At 31.0% G+C, this 25,814-nt stretch overlaps 1 protein-coding gene across 3 annotated transcripts in view; it reads right to left on the reverse strand.

The window, feature by feature from the left end:
* Positions 1 to 25,814, reverse strand: part of LOC145263789 (spectrin beta chain-like) — a 532,547-nt gene that overhangs the window by 257,939 nt on the left and 248,794 nt on the right. For all 3 annotated transcript variants that reach the window (XM_080120846.1, XM_080120847.1, XM_080120845.1), the window contains exons 6-11: positions 19,843 to 19,923; positions 16,288 to 16,400; positions 13,487 to 13,599; positions 7,418 to 7,605; positions 4,760 to 4,942; positions 894 to 936 (exon numbers count right to left, since the gene is read on the reverse strand). In XM_080120846.1, the coding sequence (XP_079976972.1) occupies positions 894 to 936; positions 4,760 to 4,942; positions 7,418 to 7,605; positions 13,487 to 13,599; positions 16,288 to 16,400; positions 19,843 to 19,923 (721 nt within the window). The remainder of the gene's footprint in view (positions 1 to 893; positions 937 to 4,759; positions 4,943 to 7,417; positions 7,606 to 13,486; positions 13,600 to 16,287; positions 16,401 to 19,842; positions 19,924 to 25,814) is intronic.

Genomic DNA, 25,814 nt, shown 5'->3' on the forward strand with positions numbered 1-25,814 from the left:
AAAGTTATAGTCTGTTGACTTTGGAGTGCTTTATGCCAAATTGTGTCCATTTTTGCATTAAATATTAATCTGTAACTGTGCATTGAATGGATACTATAATATTTAGTTTGCTGCACCTTATCAAAACAAAGATCCATACAAAATTTCAGCCAGATCAGCCGAGTAGTTTCTAAGAAAACGTGGAACAAACAGACTAAAAGAAATATAATATACACAATGCTTCCATCCAATCATGGCTGACAGAATGAGAACAATGGATTAAATAAAGGGGTTTAACTTGATATTCCATATAGATTTTAGAGTTCAACAAGATGCATTTGAAGACCGACCAAAACATTGTAAGAATAACATCCAAGATCAAAATAATAACCTAAATAATCGGAATCACCATTCTCCATTTCGAGAATTCCAAAATTAAACATGGTGAACTGATAGACGGAACCGCTTATAGAAATGCCTGGATGCACCTAAAATACCATTTCTACCTTAAGTACGATGGATCAAAGTAAATGCTATTTCTAACTTAAGCATGATACATCAACAGAGTAAAAAATGTTCAGTAATATCTTTTTTTTTTATAAATGGAAATCGCTCCAGACAAGACATGAAATCACTTGATATAAGGGGCTAAAAAATAAAAATAAAAGGATACTACTTCATGGTCAAAAACTAGGCAATGATATGTCAGATGAATAGATTTTGACCCAGAAAGCAGCAATTATTTCTCCTTTGTCAGAAACATTGCTCATGGAATGCGAGAACTAGAAGATAAAATATGTGAGAGTTATGAGTCTGTCAAAAGTAAACCCAAATTCCACTATATACTCGCCTTTCTAATCTTTAAGATTTTTTTTTTAATAATAAATTATTAAAAGAAAAAAAATTTGCCTTACTTTGCGATGAAATCTTTGAGCCAATTGATGAAGTTTCTCCATTCTAGAAAACAAAAACATACAATAAAATCATTAAATAATTTCAATGGCATATACAAGTAACCTTCACATGAATAGTTCTTGGCCTTCGAGACAAGATCAAAGTGTAGTATCTGTTCTTCAGATGCTGCACTTCTATTTCTTGTTCTCTTTTGGTGGAGAAGAAATCCTTCACGACTAAGACAATTTTTATTTTTGTACCTTTTCTCCACGTTAAAAAACGACCCTGGTGTTTAACTCTGTCCCGTGGGGAGGCATAGTAAATAGGTACAAGTAACCTTCACATGATCCCTACTGTGAATATCCAATTATAGCATGAGGTGGGGGTGGGGGGAGTTAATATGTCAATTTATACAAGACTAGCAGGGGAGCGCCAGGAATTGCTGGTCAGAAAATATGCTTAAACATATTTTAATTTATGCAGATTTCACAGTTATTATTAGAGCCAATTGTCTATTGAATATTTATATATATATATATATATATATATATATATATATATATATATATATTAGTCCTGATTTCACAAGTTAAAAAAAAAATGACTTTGGTGCACTCAGTCGGAATCAAAACCAAAACATTTAGTGCGCTCCAGCCATGTTTCCTCATTTAGCACTCCAGCTACATTTCCTACCGTTTGAACCCGACTGATAGATAAAAAAAAAATATTTAAAATTAAACCACTTCTAAGTTTGATTGAATTTGCAAATGCGTAAAATAAAGATATGTCGGCAAATTGAAATGAACATGTTGCATGTCAACTTACAACATTTCTGTACCTGTTATTCATCCATCCAAAAAAAAATTTACTAGTTATAATCCATCCTTGATGTACGAGTATTATTTCTTGTTATTTCACTGTTATATGACCAGTGGTTTAAGTGTTTAGAAGTTAAACGCATACATACATACATCTGTTTTACTGTATATAGAAAAAGAATGCTATAAATGAATGGTTCAATTCCAAAATAATGCAATGTTTTGAGTTTTATGTTTGAGTATTTATTACAAGCTGTGGACAACAACATCTTTCATATGTGATATATTACTGCTGGGCATTCTGTATTTAAGTAATCTGGTTAATATAGAGTCAGAATATATCTGGTTATTACAGTTTATCTCTAATATATTTATAGGAGTCTGTGATATATTTCCATTGCATGGACACTGTGTGAACTGAAACCCCACAATATCTTTATGCCATCTAAAGGCAGAACAGATACTACCCTTGGATCCTAGCCAGAAGACCAAGAAGGTATATTTTAGTTTCACATACGACCCAAAAGCGGCTTTTTTTTTTTTTTACATTGCGCCTTCGGTGATCGGGAGATCCTATTTATTAAAAAGGAGGATAGAAGGTGATAACATACTACAAACATCAAATTAATGTATCTCTATACGAATAATTTTATGTTTGTAGCGTGTTATTACTAGGGCTATGACAACAGCATATTCTTTCCATTGTTTTGACTCTCGAGTATATATCTGACACAGACATAGTTAATTAACCACGATCCACATCACTCTATATAAAAGTATATAAGATATCAACAGATATACACTCGAGAGTCAAAACAATGAAAAGAATATGCTGTTGTCCTAGCCCTAATTATTACCTTCTATCCTTTTTAACAAATAGGATCTTCTGATCAAGTAGTTTATAACCTGGAAAGCAGAACATACATGTATATATGTATGTCAAAAGGTATTACAATAGTAATACATAACTTCAAGAGCATTTTTTTTTTTTTTTTTTGTAAAATTATTACAAGGGTACAAACGCAAAATAAGGAAATTCATCACTTTTCCCTTGTCCAAGAATCAGACATTTTTTTATATTTTGCAAGTTCATTCTCCAATCCTTACAGTTCAATCACATCAAAACTCTGTTCTGTACAGCCTTGTCTAATCACTTATTTCTAAATTTTCCTTGGCCGCCTAAACTTCCTGTGATTCAAGACATCCATGCTTCTGAAATAGTTTATCCAAGAGAATGAACATTCCACATAACCATTCCGGTGTAACAGATCCACAGTTAAGATAACATTTATGCTGAACAAACGTGGTTTTAGAAAATCTCCTGACCTAATATGCTAAGTTTGGTCAGATTTAAAACTAACATTAGTTCAAGAAAAAAATAAATTAAAAAAATAGATAAATAGGAAGGAGAGAGGGGGAGGAAACTATTAAAATCATGGTATCTACCTTCTAGACAGTTCTGTCAACATTTGTTTAAAAAAAAAAAAAAAAAGAGAAGATTATTGGAAGCAATGACTAACTCATCCACTCTGACCACAAATTTAAACTGCATGAAGAAAGCATACTTAAACAACTTTGAATTTCCATACAACTGAGGAGCTAGGTGATTGTCAACAAAATTTCCAACAGAAAAAGAAAAAACAGGGGTGAAAAAAAGTAAAATAACAGTTGCTTTTTTTTTTACCTGGCTAATTTTTTGTATGTTTTAAAGCATTTTTATTTCACAATTTTTTTTTTTTATAAAACATGACATTATAAAAATTTTGCAATGGTTGTTGCTGGTTTTTCATAAATAATCAAAGTTTCAATGATGGGTTTTTAGTTTTTCTGGGTAACAAAAAGAAATATACAATGTTCCAAATGTAATAAAATTTACTTTTCAGCTTAAGTAAAAAAAAAAAAAAAAAAAATGTCTTAGACTTTGGTGGTTTCCAGAAACTGGAAGGCAACCACTTCTAAGCTTGTATTTAATCTGATGATATTTTATGGAAAAATTAAAATGTAAATACAAATTTAAAATACTTTTAAACAAAAAAATTGGGTAGGTAGCAAGAAAGCTAACTTTTATTACTTTTGGTAACAGTTGTTAGTTTTATTTCATTTTTTAAATTTTTTTAAAACTTTTTTTCTGAAATTTTTTGACAACCGCAAACTATTTTATTCAAAACAAAAAGGTAACAAAAAGTAATGATATTCATTATAAAAAAAATGTGAAATGTAGAAAGCAATAAAAATAACAAAACAAATAAGGGTATATACTTGAATATTTAAAACTATTGGTAGATAAGAGTAACCTCCCCTGCTACAACAGAGAGGAATGAAAGCGGACAAGTGTTAGATATTGGCAGGCAACGCTAGGAAGAAAAACACTGAATTGGTTGCACACATGCAAATGGATTCAAATGTTAATTCACTATTTCCACCATTGTCTAATGGAATGCATAATTTGACCCAGAAATATTTGAGCAGATATTTGTCAACAGTTGAGAAAATAGACAAGGGAAATATTAGAAATTTCAATGGGAAAGAATGTGATTAGAAATAAAATCGTCACAAAGAATAAAAAGTCAGTCAGAGAGAGAAGGGCGGCACACGTCACCACTTTCTCGCCACCAGCCAACCGTCGAACCCACACACCCTCTGCGCCTTTCAGTAAACGTCAACACAAGAATAACAATTTGTCACAGAAAAGTTGATTGTAGGAGTGAAATAAAGACAATATATATTTTTGTAGATCAACTGTGTTGTGATTTTTACTTCACTGTCAGTGTGTGTATATATTTTGCGCCAGCGACAAAAGTACATGTAAACATTATAAAGATTTGACGAAGGTATTTTGAACAATCGGCCACAGTGATTCTGTAACAAAAGTGTTATTAGCGTTCCCCATGATGTGATCAAAGCCAATTCTAATAACAGGTTTACAATCTGAAAACTATAGTACGGAATGACAGTTGTTAAAGAGAAACAGAATATTTTAGCCGAATAGCAGGGAAAAGAGCAGGCAATGCTGGGGAGAAGAAAAAATACAATAAAAAAAAAAACTAACATTTCTCATATTTACTTACCGTTTAAAACTTTCCCGGAGAGCAACTTCTCGGTCGTGTTCAGCTTTCTCCAGATTGGTCCATGCGGTTTGGATGTCATGGACAAGTTTTCCTTCAGGAGGAATATAGACTTTTTGACCATTGGCTTTCAAATTTGCTTGAATATTGAAATAAAGAACTTCGACTGTGCCACGTTCTTCAAACCTAAAAAATTAATTAAAAATATATTTCCTATAATTTTTTCAAAAGTTGAAAAAGATGCACACGCAAAAAATTGACAAACACTGATTTACAAACGATGTCTATGTATTAAAGTATTTTATATTCTGTGTATTCACTTTTTTGTGGACTGTTATCTTCATAGTTGTTGTTTCAGCCAACTCATCCTCTGTCCTTTGGGAGGCTTATCACGACAGGATAGGAATACCGAGTCTGTAACTGTGTTCCCAGTAATCACTGCCTTCCATAGTTGTTGTCTCACCATATTTTCGCCAATTAATTCTCTAGTCTGTTTTGGGTAGGATTAAAACTGCTATCTTCAGACAATGCTCACCTGGAACCGTAGATATTGTCTCTATCTACTGCACCACGGACTCCAAAGGGAAATCAAGGTTGGATTTTATGGTCTTACAAAAATCAAATTTTGTGTTCTTATCTGGTCTTTGATTGTTGTGTCTGTATCGAATGGTTTCACATATTTTATTTATATTTTTCGAAATCTTTTGAGATGAGGCTCCATATTTTTTTTTTTTTTTTTTTGCGAACTGTTACTCTCATCTTCATAGTTGTTGTTGCTTCACCACGTTTCGGGCAACTCATCCTCCAGCCTTCTTCAGGGGTTAATCATGACGGGATAGGTATGCTGACTCCTGTAACTGTATCCACACTAATTACAACAACAATACTGGGAATACAGTTACAAGACTCAGCATTCCTATCTCGTCATGGTTAATCACCTGAAGAAGGCCAGAGGATGAGTTGGCCAAAACATTGTGAAACAGCAACAACTATGAAGATGAGGATAACAGTCCACAAAAAAAAAATGCATAAATTATGAAGCCTCATCTCAAAGGATTCAAAAGAATAGAAATAAAATTTAATATCTTATATTTTACTAGCAAAAGTATCCGTCATTGACTGGGTTCAAAAACAGTCTACAGAAAATGGACTCTAATTTATGAAAGTATGATAGGTTATGAAAAGGAAGGGTTGCAAAGAGATAGCTTCAAATTTGGGGGTATCAAAACCAAAGCAAAATATGATAAAAGTAAAAATAAAATAGATAAAACCCATAATTTATTATACCATACCTGTTCATACTGAAACACTTATCACAATATTCTGTGGATCTATATTAAAAAACCTTGTTAAACTTTGTGACATATTTCCATTCTATAGAGGTCAGGCGCAAACGAACACCCCATAATTTTATTATACCATATTTCTTCAAACTGAAACATAATTATCAAAGTATACTTATACAGATAGATATGAAAAGTCTTTATTAAAGTTTGTGCCTATTTCCATTCTCTGGAGGCCAGGCGCAAACGCAGACCACACAATTTTATTATACCATCCCTATTTAAGTTAAAACATACTTATCAAAGTATTATTATGTACATCTATATCAAAAACACTTGGAAACGTTTTTTTTTTAATTTTTAAATATTTTATTTCCATACTTTGTGGACCAGGCGCATACGCAGACCCCACAAGTTTAACGAACCATCATTATGCCAGATCAAACATACCCTTCCTGTGTCTCGATACATCTTCTATCATTATATGTGAGCAGTTTTCTATAATAGTCAACCATATAGGAGCCTATTTGTGACCAGACACACACACAGCTTTATATTATAGATTTAACAATATTGTGAATAGCAAAAACATTGAAATAAAGATTTCTACTTTTTTGCTAATGACATCACTTAAATAAGGTATAAAGATCGCAAGAGGGCAGGGTAAAAAAGATACAAAGGTTTTCCTTAAAAAAAAAAAAAAAAAAAAAAAAAAAAAAAAAATACTCAGTTTTTACGTCAAAATTAAGAATGTACATATTTAGAAGAAGACAGGAAGTCATTCTTTGAGGCAAAACAAAAAAAAAAAAACTTTTATAAATCTCTTACTTTTCAATGAATTGTTTGAATCATCGCAAACTTAGTTTTCAGTGTTAAGAGAGAACTGTCATAAGAGGGACAAGGAAGACAAAGCAAGATGAAGAGAGGAAAAAAAACAAGAAAACAAAAAGAAATATCAAGTGAGAGAGAAGAGAAAATTCATTTTAAGATTTTAACATTTACATTTTTTATATTTGAAAAATCATCAAGTAGAAAAGAATTTGGTACTTGAAATATGTCCAGACAAGACATTAATATATGAAAAATAAAAATGTTTAGATATAAAATGTTGATACAACAATTCTTTTTAGATGTCCTTATTTTAAGCAAAAGGATGTTTTTTTTACAGTTAGAAATTTTACAGAAATAAAAGATGTCAAACATGGAAAAATGAATTTAAGCAAAGATGCGAAAAAGATATATAAAAAAAAAAAAAAAACATCTTGATAGCAAAAGTTAGTATATTGTTTAAATACAGATCCAGGTTCATATAGTGCTAAAAGGTAAAAAAAAAAAAAAAGTCTATATGGCAAGAAACTTTCAAATTGAATCAACTCACTTTGGAGGTTTTTCAACAGTTCTGTATTTTTTGAATTCAACCAATTTTTCTTTGATGCCTTCCAGAGAATTCGGAAAATTACGATCGTCGAGTTCTTTGATTTTTAGCTTAATCCAATCGAGGAGTTTGGTGGTAAGACTCTCATAGGCCGCCTGATTTTTCTCAAGAGTTAATGCATTGCTGATAATCTGGAGGGGAGAAGAAAAAATTTTTTAATTTTATTTATTTATTTTTACATTTTTTTAATTAATTGCCAAAGTTTTTAATTTCATTAATTCACCTAAAGATGAATATATCACTAAGAATGTGTCTTTCTTTTATTTTAACGTCAACTGATCAATCAGTGAAATATATATATATATATATATATATATATATATATATACACACACACACACACTCTTTGTTTTTACATAAGCAGTAATATGTTGCTACAGTTATAAGCATATTTCAGTCAGCTAATTACTAGTAACTAGAGACCTCTTCAGGTGATACAACTTATATGAAAGCAAAGTTTGCAATGAAATTTTTAGGTCTTCCTAGTCACTAGGAGTTAATATCAGAAGGTTCCATCAAATGTTGTGAAAAATATTTTTCACAACATTTGACAGAACTTCCTATGAAAAAGGTCTAATATTTTCATCGCAAACTGCTTTCATATAAGCTGTATCACCTGACAAGGTCTCTAGTTACTAGTAACTAGCTGACCGAAACATGATCATGATTGTGTAGCAACATATTACTGCTTATGTAAAAACAAATAAAGAGTATACCCTGCTCTACTTTGGTATTGAGCACTCTTGTATTAACCTCGTTAAACTTCATTGGTTACTTAACTACTGGAAAATAATAACCTCAGATTATTAGTTACTTAACCTCTAGAAAACAATAACCATTATATATATATATATATATATATATATATATATATATATACATATACTAGCAAAAGTACTTGTCGTTGACTGGGTTCAAAAACAGCCTACAGAAAATGGACTGATTTATGAAAGTACTAGCGAGGGGTACCCGGCGTTGCCTGGGTGTTTGGAGGTGTGTGTGTGTGGGTGGGGTAGGGGGGTTTAAAAAAAAAAAAAAAAAAAGTAAGTATGAGGATCGAACCCGAACCGTTGAGGCAAAGTTGTAAATTAAAGTGTGAAAACAGAACAAAAAAACATGCGACGTTAACCATTGCCCCACCGCGACATGCTTACGGAAACACGTTTGAATTTATTTAATTACCTGGATTACCATATAGGAGCCTATTCGTGACGAGACACACACACAGACATCCAGCTTTATATTATAGATATATACACTAGCAGACTGCCCGGCATTGCCCTGTTGTAAGATATGCTAAAATATTATATTTTAATTCATGCAGATTACATATTATAGAGATAAGTCTCTATAGCGGTGGTTCCCAACCTATTTTGGGCCATGCCCCACCTAGGCATTTCTAAAATCCTGATGCCTCCCCTTTGTGATTTGCTCGTTTTAATGAGTTAATGAGGTCAAGTTTGACTGCGGGATTTCATTTACTGCTGAACGCTTTTTTTCCCCCCAAGATGTTATAGGAAAAAGACTAACCCACATGCGGCGAGCGACAAATATTGAATATTTATCTTCCCGAAATCGAGCAAATTAAATAGACAGGCGAGCTTCGTTGTTAACTGTGAGATATTAAGATTTATATGTGATATAAAAAGTTTTAAAAAGTTGTGAAGCGAGCGACCGCTTCTCTGAAAGAAGCCTTTTGTAGACACACAGAAAAAGCGAACACACATACATACATACATACATACATTTTCGCTTTTATATTTAAAGATGATAGGTTATGAAAAGGAAGGGTTGTAAATTTGAGTTGAATTTGGGGGTATCAAAACTAAAGCAAAATATGATGAAAGTAAAAATAAAATAGATAAACCACATATGTCATACCTGTTCACACTGAAACACTTATCACAATATTCTGTGGATCTATATTAAAAAACCTTGTTAAACTTTGTGACATATTTCCATTCTATAGAGGTCAGGTGCGAACGAACACGCCATAATTTTATTATACCATATTTCTTCAAACTGAAACATAATTATCAAAGTATACTTACGCAGATAGATATGAAAAGTCTTTATTAAAGTTTGTGCCTATTTCCATTCTATAGAGGCCAGGCGCGAACGCAGACCCCACAATTTTATTATACCATCCCTATTTAAGTTGAAACATACTTATCAAACTATTCTTATGTACATCTATATCAAAAACACTTGGAAATGTTTTTTAATTTTTTATTTCCATACTTTGTGGACCAGGTGCAAACGCAGACCCCACAATTTTAATGAACCACCGTTTTTCCAGATCAAACATAACTATTCCTGTGTCTCAATACATCTTCTATCATTATATGTAATCAGTTTTTTAAAATAGTCAACCATATAGGAGCCTATTCGTGACAAGACACACACACAGACATCCAGCTTTATATTATAAATATATACACTAGCAGGCTGCCCGGCATTGCCCGATTGTAAGATATGCTAAAATATTATATTTTAATTCATGCAGATTACATATTATAGAGATAAGTCTCTACAGCGGTGGTTCCCAACCTATTTTGGGCCATGCCCCACCTAGGCATTTCTAAAATCCTGATGCCTCCCCTTAGTGATATTTAATTTTTGTTATTAAAAATCCCTGTTATTCAGCGAAGTAAGCTTAAAAGGCCATTAACTTGTATCTAAACAAGGTTCCAAAGAACATGGCATCAATGAAAGAGAAAAATTTTAAAACGAAAGGACATTTAAATAAAGTTTTAAATTTTAAACATATAATAGAGAACTGAGATGCGAAAATATCAAATTTTTTAAAATGAAAAATCTTTGGTATAGTAAGCCCAAGGGTGCATGCCCTGCCCATGCCCAACCAAAATATTGCCATGCCTCACCGGTGGGGCATGCGCCCCACGTTGGGAATGACTGCTCTATAGTTATTATATTGAACCCGATATATAGTAATGAGCTCAAAACTAAATATATATATTTGGGGTAGATATTATATATATTACTTGGGTGCTATCAGCTCGAATACATTTCTCCATCATCATTCTTTATCCTAAGTTTTGCTTGCATATTTTATTTTATACACACACACAAGTTGCAAACAGCCCTGCATTGCTGTGTCGTAGGATACGCTTAAATATGATATTTTAATTCATGCCAATTACGTATTTACTATTATAGAGACAATTCTGTATCGATTATTATATTGAACCTAATTCATAGTAGTGAGATCAAAACTAAAAATATATATATATGACTTGGGTGCCATCAGCTAGAATCAAAACCAAAACATACAATTCTCCACCCTCATTATTTAGCCATGCCCATACATCCACAGATATTCACCTGTTATCCCTTTTTTAAAAGATGGAATCATCCGATAGTTATGATAAGAAAGGATTCTAGTAAGCACAGTCGGGCAGTCTACAGAGTTATATAACTCAGAAAATCTAAAGAATAAAATTAGATTATGTAAAGGGAAACAACCAACTATACTTCTGAAAGTAAATTGTCTCCCTTGGACGGAGAAAAAGAAATTTATTGAAATAAATAAGGAAATCTGTCCTAATAATGTAAATTATAATACTGCTAATTAAATCTAACTAAATGGCAATAACAGAAATCTGTTCAGATGTGGAAATATACATAAAAATATTTATTCATGTAATAACAGAAGATCATAGTTAAAGATTAAATCTAACTAATCAATAGTAATTATCGTACACAAATCAATAGATTTGATATTTAGATTCATATAAAATAAACCTAAGTACATACATTCTAGATTTGACCATTATGAATATTATCGAAGAAAATAAATATAGAGTAATTTTAAATAATAAATTAATAAAATAATAAAATATTCTTTATGTTAATTGTAACCATATGATTACAACTTTTTAATTTAGCGTTGATCACTCTACATTAAAATTCAAAGATGGCAGAACGAAAAGAAAACAATTGCGACTTCTTTTCTAATTTTCAGGTTTTGTAATCATGCCCATATTCATTTATTTTCTTTCAAAGTTGATAAGTTCCTTTTTTTCTAATGGGGTAAAGGAGGGTTAATTGCTTATATTATTTGTATTGATCGGATAATTGTTCTCATCTTGAGTGTTATTTGTGCACGTTTTTTTCGGTTTGGCCTTCGACCGTCCTCAAGCATGTTGGTTATTGTTTGGAAAAGTAAGAAAAGTTACTGGCTCCATAGATATTTTTGTATTCTTGGAGTAAGTCTCTGTTTTATGATTGTGGTTTCGTATATGTGAAAAAATTGGTTGACAAAAGGGAGGCAACTCTAATAAAGAGCGACAGGGAATTATCTCCCTTCTATCTCCAAAATTTTAAAGGTGTACAATTTTTTTTTTTGTTCCTACAATTAGAAACTCCCAAATGCTATTAATTTCTAAGCTTGGTCTACTTAGTAATTTTTCTTTTTTTTTTTTTAGCAAGATAGAGTCAAGCAACTCAGAGAGGCAGCACATATACTAAAAAAGAAAAATTACTAGGCAGACCATGCTTAGAAATTAATAGCATTTGGGAACCTCTAATTGTAGAAAAAATACAAAAATTGTACACCTTAAAATTTCAGGGAGGGAAGGGAGATAATCCCCTGCCAATCTTTCTCAACCAATTTTTTCACACATCCTTAACCACAGCCAGAAAACAGAGATTAACTCCAAGAATACAAAAATATCTACAGAACCAGTAACTTCTTTCTTTTCCAAACAACAACTAACATGCCTGAAGATGGTTGAAGGCCAAACCGACTGAAACGTTGCACAAATAATACTGAAGATGAGACCACTAGTCCGATCAATACAAGTAATATAAATAGTTTTTTATACACCTGATTTTAAGTAAATGATTTTTATTCTTCTTGATTTTTGAGTGGCATCACGATGGCAAATTACGAATTAGGTAAAATTTTGGCACTATAATTTTTTACCCACCCAGACGCTCCTAAAAAGTAAATTGCAGTATAAATATTCAATACTCTTAATTCAATAACCAGATTGATTTAGAAATTACGTTGTTTTTTTCAATCATTGATATACATGTATACGTGTAAATGCGCTCATTATATGAATGGGATGACCACATAAATCACACGTGGGTCAATAAAATTGTTTTTATACAAAGCATACACATATATTCTTTTCTAAGTCCAACAATTTTGCCATCCTTTCCCCACTTCCTTGTAACCAGACACATTTGTTGGCTAGGTCATGCTCATCTAATGTGAAGAAACTGCTGTGGTCCCAATACCCATGCTTGAATAGCAAAAAAAAAAAAAAAAACGTAGTCTTTTTTTTTTTTTTTTTGCTTCTACTTGAGAGTCACCACTTATCAAGACCCGATAGCCACTCAAGGATAAGGGTTAATGAATGTAAGTTGGTAGTACACCAATCATTAATGATGTAAACTGGATAGAATTTGATTATTTATGGGGACAACTCCACAAGAACTTGTTTAAGTTGGTTGTGAAGGTTACTATGTTGTATTCAAAGGGGAAGCAAGCAAGCAGAACAGTCTTCCACAGACGGGCAGTTCTGGGAAAGAGGCTTTGTTTATGGAATCTGTTTTCAATTTAGGCACAGATAGAGAGTGGGGAAAATCATATATAGTGGTTGTAGCTAGTTGAGTGTTTTTTGGGTTTTTTTTTTTAACGTTTTCCAAGGGGAGAACCATGGATTGGAGTTAAGTTGAGCATTTGCCACAATAAAACGATAGTCAAATAAAAAAACAGTTTTCAACAGTCAAAGTGGATAAAGAAACTATGCCTGACAGCCATGTTTATGGTCTCTGACACTGGACAAGAGACGGGCTCCAAAATTATAACTGAGGCTTCCGTAGACCAGAGATAATGAAACACAGCTATCAAAGACCTGCTATGCTCACTAGATAGTGTTTAAGCCCAATTCCAATGAAAGCCGATTGAAGTACAACTAAGTACAAGTTGCATACAAATCTTTAACAGTTAAAAAAAAAAAAAAAAGAAAAAAAACGTACCTTTGCAATTCTTTTGCCACCAGTCATTTCAGTTTTTAATTTTGCAAAATAATGGTAGAAGGCCGACACATAAGTCATAATGACTTTCTCATCTGGTTTTTGAACATCCACATCTGGAGGAGAAAACATGAGAGTGTAAACTTCATAAATTGTCAGTATTTATTACTAATAGAGAATTGATTTATGACTGAAGCCCAAAATATACTGTTACTCTTATACCGCAAGTCAAAAACTATGCTATTATTCCTATATTGAAGTCAAAAACTATGCTATTATTCCTATATCGCAAGTCAAAAACTATGCTATTATTCCTATATCGCAAGTCAAAAACTATGCTATTATTCCTATATCGCAAGTCAAAAACTATGCTATTACTCCTATTACTGCTATTATTATTCCTAATTATGCTATTACTCCTATTACTGCTATTATTATTCCTAATTATGCTATTACTATTATTACTGCTATTATTATTCCTATATAGCAAGTCAAAAACTATGCTATTATTCCTATATAGCAAGTCAAAAACTATGTTATTATTCCTATATAGCAAGTCAAAAACTATGCTATTATTCCTATATAGCAAGTCAAAAACTGTTATTATTCCTATATAGCAAGTCAAAAACTATGTTATTATTCCTATATAGCAAGTCAAAAACTATGTTATTATTCCTATATAGCAAGTCAAAACTATGCTATTATTCCTATATAGCAAGTTAAAAACTATGTTATTATTCCTATATAGCAAGTCAAAAACTACTATTATTCCTATATAGCAAGTTAAAAACTATGCTATTACTTTTAATGCTAAATTTAGTTTATCATACAATTTCAGACTAATGTACCATTTCAATTCAGGGATAACGGTATGTAATATCTGTTCTCTTGTCATATTCCAAGAAGGAAGCAGGTAATCTGTTTTTATTGCTATGATACCATTTTTTCGGGGATAATTATCTACTTTTCAAGGAGTGGGGAATAGTGTAATGTATTCCATTGTCATAAAACCATGCTCCCAGGCATTATTATCTCCTTTTTTAGGAGAGGGCAAGAAGTGTAGCATCTGTTGTCATGTGACCAACTTCCTCATTTGGGAGTTAATGTAGCGTGTTTTCTTTTGTCGGTACTTGTACAGTTTAATCAAGACATTAAAAAATGAAAATATCGATAAAAAGGTTATATTGTACATATCCGTTTTGGATTGAAGATCTTCGAAAAAAAAAAAAAAATCTGATTTAATTTGATCAAGTAGGTTTTTTTACAGTGGACAAAACATGTTTTTATGACAGTGTGTTGACGTCAGCCATTATGGAAATTTTTAACCCGCCACGGAGAGATACCTCAATGTAAAGTGCCGAGACTCCCGCCCCCATCTTTATTACTAGCTTTTCTTCCTAAAAATCAGACCTTTTGCTCAGTATCATAACAAATTGTTTTTAACGCTGTAAAAAAAAAAAAAAAAAAAAAAAAAAAAAACCTACTTGATGAAATTAGGTGAAAATTTTTTTTAGAACTTCATTCCATAACGGATACATACATTATAACCTTTTTTTGATATTTTCATTTTTTAATGTCTTGATTGAACTGTACAAGCGCCCTTTTGTCATATACATGATAAAAAAATATTCAACTAACAAGGGAGCAGATTTTTGCTAGTGGAAGTAATGAAATTTAGTTATCATTCCACCAGGAGAAATATTTTTAAAACTTTAGTTAATATCAAGAGTTCAACCGAATCGAAAAAACAAAAATACAGAAAAATCTTTGATATACATAACTATCACAGAACAAAGATCTCATATTCCAAATTATTTTACACAGAATATCATTTATTTTATTTATGATTTTCAGTGATTAAGAATATATTGTAGCCATTACAATGCTTTATTATATTCAGCAAATCAAGAAGACATCATTCTCACTTTCTGCATAAAATTTGATTTTCTTATTTAAAAAAGAAAAAAACTACTTGATCAATCTACGCGACTTTTGGAATATAACATTTTCGTTAGATATACGTACATCAAAAAGATTTTCCTGTATTTTTGTTTTTTTACAAAAATTTATTTAGAACTGTTTATGACTTTGTTACCATTTGCAATTATTTGTTACTACTGTAACAAAACTGAAAGACTACTACATTTTTTTTTATTCTTTACCTTATAATGCTGAGTGTTTAGAATGACTTGATCGAGGACCGAGCTTGGGTCTTCCAGCACATTTGCAAACACTAACCATTATGCTAAATCTATATTTTAATTTATCTATTTACTACTTTTTTTAAATCACTAATTCCAAGTTATTTTCCATTCTACAATTCTTATTTAGTAATATAAAATTATATTAAGAACAGCGTTTATATATATATATATATATATATATATATATATATATATATATATATATATATATATATATATACACGTTATCAATATATAGTATTATGAATTTTGATTGTTTTTATTATTACTTAATCAAGACTTAAGTAGCAAATTATTTTCATGTCTAAATTTAGACAAAAAAAAAACATTTTTTTTTTTTTGGGGGGGGGGTAATAAGTTTGTTCTTGGTGCTTCTGCATTTACCGACCCCGTGATTCCCACAAAGTTTGCTCAGGCTTGCTAGGCAGCTGATGGAAATAACCAACTGCTCTACCAAGTCTTGAGTGTTTTGTCTACCCAACTACTTCCTTCTAAAGAAAACTGAAAAAAAATAAATAAATAAATAAATAAAAAAATGATCTTACAGTTATTTCTGAACTCGCAACACTACCTATTCCCAGATATTAAGAAAATTCTTACCTTCTGCATCGAGCATTTTTGGTATGCCCATTTTTTCTGCGGCATTAAAAGCAGTATTCAGATTTTGGATATGTTCTGATGGAATTAGTTCTTCATATGCAATCAGGTCGGGTCTGATTGAAAGGAAAGGAAATGATCATTTAATAAACATGTACCAACAACAACTTTAAGATTAGTAAAAATGTTAAATTTTAACAAAATGATTGGGAACAGTCCAGTAAATCAAAACGTTATTTTATATATAAAGTCAGGTATGTTTATATAGTTGTTTGTATAGCATTTTAAACTAATTAACTGATCATTATAAATGATGGAACATAGCTACTAGATGTAAGGGTAGGTAATGTGAGCTAAATTTAGTTTTATGCAAGGGAGTGAAGGTAGTGGCAACCCTATGTAAAAATTCAGATACATCTGATTTTTTGTGAAATTCTATCAATAATTAAAAGACATCAAATAAATATTACCCAAACTTTATTTTCTTTGGCATATTTTAATTTGGAATCTGTGGGCATAATATGACACAACCTCCCATTTTAAAATATGATGGAAAAGTAATGTGAATCTTAAAGACAGGCTTAGATCTGATAACCTCAGCGGAAGACCAAATCTGGACAGTATAAGGAGATGTATGTAGAACAGTAAAGTTCAATAGTATGGCTATATTGAAAAAAAAATGGGTTAAAGTTCTTTGGTTAGTAGATGTAGATCAATTGAGGTAGCAGGTTCAGCTTACAGACAAATAAAAACAATTTAAGAGAACCAATTTAAGAGAAAGGGGAATTAACACCTGGCCAGAGATAGGCTTAATATACACACAACCACTCATACAAAAATTAATTTCAGATTTGTATAGAACTTCATCCATCATCATTAGATACCAATTAAGATTCCTTAAATTCAATTTTTTTTCTTTAAACAAGGCAAACTACGACTGATTAGGGGCTAGTGTTCTTGGGTTAGTAGATGTAAAACAGTTGAGGTAGCAGGTTCAGTTCACAAGGAATGCAAAAAAAAATGAAGGGAGAAGTGATTCTGATCCAAAAAACAGCAATTGTTCACCCCTTTTGTCAGAAACATTGCCTATGGAATGTGAGGACTAAAGGACAAAATAAAGATTAACGAGAGTTATGCGGCTGCTGAAAGTAAACCCAAGATCCGCTTTCTACTTGCCTTAATTAAAAAGGTTTCTTATAATTGTTAAAAGAAAGATGTATTGTCTTGCTAACATTAAATGTAACCTTTCATCTACTTTCGGTGCCATTCTAATACAAACTAAAAGTCATTTTCTAAGGATTCAGCCATTGTGCCATACTTTGATAAAATGTATATGATCTGTATGAAATTATACGGGGAAGCCAATGAAATCCGTCCTGAATCCCTATGTTACCTTTCTGAATATTGACATGCCTCACTTTTAAGTGATCTATTGGGACAGAACCTCTTTAAAACTTCAAATACATATATTTGATTTTAATGAAATTTAAGACATATGTATAAGACACTGATTCAGAGTTTTCCAACTGTTGCAATATTTTTTATATAATTAACAAGGTACGAATCCAAAAAATTGAAAGGTTTTATATATCTATAAAAGTGAAAGTGTGTGCGTGTGTGTGTGTGTACATTTATTTCCCTATGCAATAACTCTGTCAATTTTCAGTCTACAGACTCGAAATTTGATATACAGGGTACTGAGATTTGGGAAAATCTTCGTAATACGTTTTCGGCCAGAAATTTGCCTGTTAAGGGGTCAAAGTGCAACGATTTAAACTTTGAGAACTCTACCAAACTTCTCGACAATTTTGGGACTAAACACTTGAAATTTTAGATATAGGCTCCTTGGACATTGATCTAACTTAATAACTTGATTTGAGCCGAAAACAATAAATGTTAAGGGGTCATAATAGGGGTCAAAGTTTAAAAAATTTTACCTCTGCGGTCTCTACCAAATTACTCAGACAATTTCTGGTCTAAACATTTGAAATGATACATAAAGGGTATTCAGAGATAGGGCAAGCTTTTTAATTGGTTTGGGTCGAAAATTTGAGCTACCAATATACAAATGTATGTATGTTTGCATGTCTGCCTAAAACTTTCAACAGATGCGACGAATTTTCACAAGATTAGTATCGTTTTGAAGCTCGACCCTTCAGACGACAAATACAAAACAATTGGCTAAAAACATTAATTTCTTCACCCTCAACTGGGCACTTTTCTACAGGGAGGGGTCACTTGTTCGACAATGTTTTCGAAAGTCATCCCCTTTTTTCGATTATCTAGACAATTTAAACCTACATCACTTACGGTTTGGCGGTGGTCATAACAGCAAAGACGTCAGGTTTTTTTCCCATTCTTTTGCTCCTTCGCAGTACAGGTTCGAGCTGGCCTTCCTACTACCACTTTTTTTTTTTCTTCTCAATACACACCTCCAAACACGCAGGCAATGCTGGGCTGAAATGCTAGTATATATATATATATATATATATATATATATATATATATATATGTGTGTGTGTGTGTGTGTGTGTGTGTGTGTGTGTGTGTGTGTGTGTGTGTGAGAGATAAGTCACAGATCAGAAATCAAGTGAATTGTCCTGTCAGATATTTCATTGAGGTAATACTTTCATGACATTCCTAGCCAAAAAGGGAAACCTCAATATATAAAAATAGAGCAACATATAAGTTTAATGATTAAAGTTAAATTCTGTAGATGAAAATATATATAAACATATATTCAAGTTAAGAATTTATTGTTTGAAACAAGGAATATATGGAGAAGAATTATATTTATTTCTTTAATCCATGGATTTTCAATAATAGCTCATATCATCAGAGGAAATGAAATGCAATTAAGCAAAATGTTCAGCAATGAATTCATGTTATTAAGGAAATAAATATAATTCTTTTCCATATATTCCTTGTTTCAAACAATAAATTTTTAACTTGAATATATTTTTATGTGTATTTTAATCTAGAGAATTTAAATCATTAAACTTTATATAAACTGGTGTGATAAGAATTGACTAATCAAATGCAGCTATGCTATGCTAACAACCAATCAAAAACCGGAATCACTCCATAAAATATACCGGATCTCTTAGAATTCCCACACATAATTTTTCATGTCTCCAAGAAAAAATTTTGTTCTTCATCTGCAGACTTTTACAATTCAAAACTTCTACGGATTGGCTATCCAACTGAAAACCCTATTCTTCGTCTTAACTTTCACAATTCAAACCTTCTCTGGATTAACAAGTGCCACTTTGTTTGGAACAAGATTTCTTCTTTTCTTCTGAAACTAAAATGGCTTTCAACTAAAACCCAACACTTCAGTTTCTTCAGACTACATTAGAGGGGGAGAGGAAAGGGGTTGTAACAATTAAAAAAAAAAAAAAACAATTGAGTGTTAAGAGCATAATGAATAAATCTCAAGCAATATTGGGTCTTCCTGCTAATGTACAATTTTTACATATACCACACTTAGATGGTTGATATTGTCAGTCCATATCAGCCATAACCTTTTTGCATCTACCTGAAAAATATTATCCTTACCTGTGGGAATGTATGAGGGCATTGAAGCCCAAACCATTGCGCCAAGATGATGAAAAGTTTTCAATATGGACACCTGGATACCTGAAAGAAAAAAAAAAAGAATTTATATGTCACAATTGATAAAACATTCAACACTCAACAACCACAATACAAAATTACTTTATTGACTAATCACACAAGAAAAGTACAGAGTCGATATGAATAAACAATTAAAAAAACATTTCAAATGCCGGAAAAAGCTAAAACAAACCATTTCAAATGCCAGAAAAAGCTAAAACAAACCATTTCAAATGCCAGAAAAAGCTAAAACAAACCATTTCAAATGCCAGAAAAAGCTAAAACAAACCATTTCAAATGCCAGAAAAAGCTAAAACAAACCATTTCAAATGCCAGAAAAAGCTAAAACAAACCATTTCAAATGCCAGAAAAAGCTAAAACAAACCATTTCAAATGCCAGAAAAAGCTAAAACAAACCATTTCAAATGCCAGAAAAAGCTAAAACAAACCATTTCAAATGCCAGAAAAAGCTAAAACAAACCGTTTCAAATGCCAGAAAAGCTAAAACAAACCATTTCAAATGCCAGAAAAGTATCATTTTCATGTATTTCCTTGGAGAAATATAAGCCATTACATGTTTTCCTGATAGAAAAATGTCTAAAATTTTAGAGTTAAACTTTATACATATTATTATCCTTAAAAAAATATAAAAGCTCTCATTCTACATTGTTGTCTTCAGCTTATATTATCTATCTTCTGTAACTTCTCCCCCAATCTTTTGGGGTATTTTTCTATCTATTTAATCTTTCCTTAACCGTGGTACAATTTTAGTCTGAATATATATATATTTCTCAACCTGGCATCTATGTTAAACCTAATCGCTTGACCTCTATACATTTCTTCTAGAATTTTCTGTGTCATCACCAGCTACAACCTAAATTTCTATCCCTTAGCGAGGCTTAATAATTATTAACCCTTTATGCGTGTGGCTTGACAAAAGTTCTGAGAATTATAATTCTGTTTCTACATTTTCTCTCTCTTTTCTTAATCAGAGTCTATTTCCGAATTCTATTGTTTTTTTTTTTTTTTTTTTTTTAATATTCAACATAAGAACCTAATATACTCTAATTTTATTAAACATTTCCTAACTCCCATTTTTTTTCATCTTCTCCACTCCCATCTTCCCTGCAATTTCATTTAATAACTAAACCTCGTATATCAACCTTTGAACTTTGTCCTACTTAAACCTTTAAAATAATATGAATCTTGCTCTTAGATATTTACTCCTCTTACACATTATATCTAAATTATATTTCTCATAGTCTGTCTATTTGTTCCACTTTTTCTCAGAAATTACTGGCCCCATTTAGCTGAAATTTTGTATTAACCTTTATTAAGATGTAGCAAACTAAATATTACGATATCCGTCCTAAGCACAATTACGGATTAATAGGGATTAGTCATCGCCATACTTCATTTGCTCTAGAAGTTGGACGTAAATTATATCATATAATGCCTTTAATCTCTCTGAACTACATAAAGAAATAATTCACCTTAATTTTTTAAATTAATAACTAAGGTATAAATTAACATGTTAGAATTAAATCCTGTAATTTCCTGGTTTAATAAATTATAAAATACTAAATTTTGAGGCCTTTTCAAACAAGCTTTTAGGTGAAATTTTAAGATTAACTTTCCATTAAATTTATATTTTCAATTTTGCTTTAATATACTTTCTACAATTAGATTTCCAATCTTATGTACAATCAGCTGAAATTGTCTGCCTTGAAAAATTTATATCATAGAATTGTCTATGATTTATTAAGAGGAATTTGAAATTTAAAATCTGAACAGATTTAAAGTCAGCTTATTTAAAAAAAAAGATTTTTTTAAATTAATTTTAAAATAAAACTAAAAGAAAAAATTTACTTAATATTAATTTCAGAAAAGTAAAAAAAAAAATTAAAAAAAAAAAAACACAAAAAAATTATTACACCCCCCCCCCACTCCATATTCTCAATTGATTTGAAATAACCTCCTTTTGATTTATTATTTGGTTCTTTTTCATTATTGTAGCGAAATTTGCTAAATTGACCAAAGATTTTCAGTTTTGAGAAAAGATTTACCTCTCTTTGTTACTTTTCAAACTCTCCGGTTTCTTTTTCTGATTTTTTTTTTTTTTTTTTTTTGGCAAAACTTAATTTAGCTAATTGTCTTCCAACATTTTTTTTCTATTAATAATTAATTTTTTTTACCTTATCGCTTTTCATAATTTTCGGATACATTCATTACTGTGACATGACTATTCAGTACATACCATTCGTCCCACTTGGAATTCAATATTTCAATTTTGTTACGATAACAAAGAGGAACCACTTGTTTCAAGCTTTTCTCTTTATTTTTATTATTCAGCATTTTTTAAAGAAAATTATAGAGTAACTAGTTCATTATTTTTGTTCTTCATTTTGAAGATTTTAATGTCTTACATATCCAACATAAGAATTATTGGATGATGTTTTTTCATTCATACTAACTTTCTAGTTTTTTTTTCCCCTCGAGTTTAGGGTTTTTTTCTCAAGACTTAATCTGCATCAGCTCATATTTCATACTAGAAGAATGACCTTCATTGTGCTTTGTTAAATAATTTAAATTGTCTATATGGTAAGAAATTGCTGAATTTTGTGAAGGAGATAAGATATCAAATCTATATAATTTTCAAATAATATAAAAACATACAATAATAATAATACAATATAATAAAAAGTATACAACTTTAATTTTAGCTTCTACTCAATTTGTGATCAACTTTTTAGTAAATTTTAAGATTTTTTTTTTGTCTTTTTCACTTTAGAAAAGAATTTTATTATTCTGAAATTTCTAAAAATAAGGAAGTTTAAACTATCTACTGGGTCTTTAAATTAAATATATTTATACCAAATTTCCACCACAAACAATTACTACACTATTATTAACCTTTATCCAGACTTGATATGTGGTAATCTCTTTATAAAAAAAACACACACACAAACAAAAAATAATTATTTTAACATATTTAGCTATTACTATGCTCTATTTTTATCATTGAGTATCTGCCTTAATACTAGCAGTTAAATTGAAATTCTTATGCTGGATATTATAACTTTTTCATATCTCTCTCTCATATATATATATATATATATATATATATATATATATATATATATAGATAGAGATAGAGAGAGAGAGTTATGAAAAAGTTTTATATATATATATATATATATATATATATATATATATATATATATATATATATATATATACACACAGTCTTTGAAGTTTTTTTTTAACCTTTAAAATTATATAAAAAAAATTATTTAATTTTTATATCTTTTTTTATCATTCATTGGAAAACTGTTTAGTCAGTAAGTCATTTAATCACCTGCAATCACTGTATCAACTTGCTCTCTCGAATTCACAATAGTCACAATGTTAATTTAAGGGATCATCAGTTGTTTACCATGAAACACTGTTTCGACGTTTTAAAAATAAAACAGTATATTAAATCATAGCTCCTCAGTAGTGTTGATCAAAGAACACCTCCCTTAATCACAAGAAAAAAAATGTTCCAGATATTGGATCTAGTGCAAATTCATACGTTTATTCAGAGGCATTATGGTTTCCCTAGGTACTATAGATTAAAATTTTTACAGGACAACAGGTAAACTAAATTTTGTGACCTACATGACAAATCTTCTTTAGAATAATTAAGTACAGGATTAATTTTTTTTAGTCACGTTTGATTTATATTCTTTAGATGTTATAAGAATATTACAAGTTTTACATAATGAAGCTCCACAAGAGAGCAACATTAAAATTATTTGGGGCCGAACAAGTCACATTTGCCACTTTGAAAGAAGGAGTACCTACTTCTGTATTACTAATGACAATAGCTTGACCCTAACGAGATTTATTCAACCTCCTTGGGTGGTTAGCCCCAGGGGAACTCACTAGTTCTGAGGACTGCCCAGACCTAGCTATATATACCTGTAATGTTGACTTTTTTTTTTACTCTGACATTGTAATTAAAAGCCTACTTTTTATATTTAAAAATTATCAAAATAAACTTCTTAATATACTCAGTCATGGATATGCAAGCTATTATATTGAAAGTTAACTAATTTGCATATTCCTTTGAAAAAAATGAGTGTTAATTACTTATTCATCTTTTGTGGTTTCTTATTAGATAATTGGTTTCATTTCACTATTGTTTAATTCTTTTTATGCATAGTTTCTATATTCTGCATAATTGTGTAGAGTTTAAGATGAAAACATTCTAGCACATTGAAATAAACAAATAAATATATATATAAGGTGACTTTGTAAGTGCATGTGCAAAAAGTCATCAAACTTCTCTCTGGATATTTGGTCGGCAGAGTTAACATTTGATATATAGGGTATTTGGACCTATAGCACATTCTAGATTTTAGTTTTAGTCTACAAGACTAGTTGCTTAGAGGTCATGATTAAAAAAAAAAAAAAAAAGGAAAAGGTGACCTCAGCAGGAATAAATCGACTAATTTCTGAGCATGCATAAATTTAGCTTGAAGTCACTTAATTTTTAGCCTTTATTATTCAACTGACGATAGCTCAAACAGTAACAACAAAGGCTGAAGCACTAAATATCAACCATGGATGGAACACTGAATGCTTTGGTTTCGATTCCAGCTGATGGCACTGAAGTCATTTTGATTTAAACTTTTGAAATCATTACTATATACATCGGGTACAATATAATAATCAATTGAGAATTTGCTCTTCTAATAGAAAATCTGCATAAATTAAAATATTTAAGTGTATTTTACGGCCGGACAACCTACTATTAGGTTGGTGCAAAAATGTTTTTCACATGAAGTTGAACATCAAAAATGACATTATTTTTACACCAACTTAATCTATATATAGAAAAGCGAAAATGTATGTATGTATGTATGTGTCTTTGTATGTCTCGTAAAAAATTTCAACACGGTCACGGATTTTCGCCAGATAGGTATAATTTAAAGTTCCAAGCTTCGCCCGACAAATATCGAAAAATTGGCTAAAAACATTAATTTCTTCACCCTAAAATCATCAGTTTTGTACAGGGAGGGGTGCCGAAAAAATCGTTCCTTCATTTTCTCTCATCCTGCTACTACGACAATGACGTCATGTTTGACCTAGAAAACGTTGACGTTAGTTTAAAACCACCTGCAAGTGTTTTTAAAGGTTTAATTTTATCCGTTCTCAGTTGTATGTCTCTTTGGTGTAGGGGTAACGTGTCAGGCATTTTTCCCCGCCTTAGACTCGATGTTTTAGGTTCGAGCCTGTCTTTCTACCTAAACTTTTTTTTTTCTCTTTCACACCTTTTTTTTTTTTTTTTTACGTTTGTTCGCTGTTTTGCTTTGTATTGGTTTTTCCAAATTTTTCTTAAAATCGTGTTTTTTTAATAATATTAAAACAGGGTCACACTTTCCTACATACACACCGCCAAACACCCGGGCAACGCCGGGTAACCCGCTAGTAATCTATAAATATAAAAGCAAAAATGTTTGTGTGTATGTATGTATGCTTTTTGTGTATGTCTGCAAAAGGCTTTTTTCGACAGGCTTCTCAGTCAGCTCGCTCCTTAAAATTTTTTATATGCTGTCTAAATGTTAATATCTACAAGTTACAAATGGGAGTCGCATGTGTATTTAATTTAATTTGCCCGACTTTCACGTGCTATTCTTTCCAGATTTTTAGATTGCCGCATGTTTCTTTTGTTTTTCAGTATAAATAAAAAGCGAAACTGGATTCAAATCGGCAGTTCTCTGGCCGATGGCCGGGTGGTCTCCGGAAAGCAATGTAAACATTTGGTCAATGTCGGCTTTTCACCGTCATATCAGACAATTGCTTTCATCTGGACACTCCCCTAATAAATGGGGGAACTGGTTTTCCCCAAAATTGGGTAAAACCAAACA

This window comes from Euprymna scolopes, chromosome 39, assembly GCF_053919585.1.
Source record: "Euprymna scolopes isolate OS-2025 chromosome 39, ASM5391958v1, whole genome shotgun sequence".
In the NCBI taxonomy this organism is placed as follows: Eukaryota; Metazoa; Mollusca; class Cephalopoda; order Sepiida; family Sepiolidae; genus Euprymna; species Euprymna scolopes.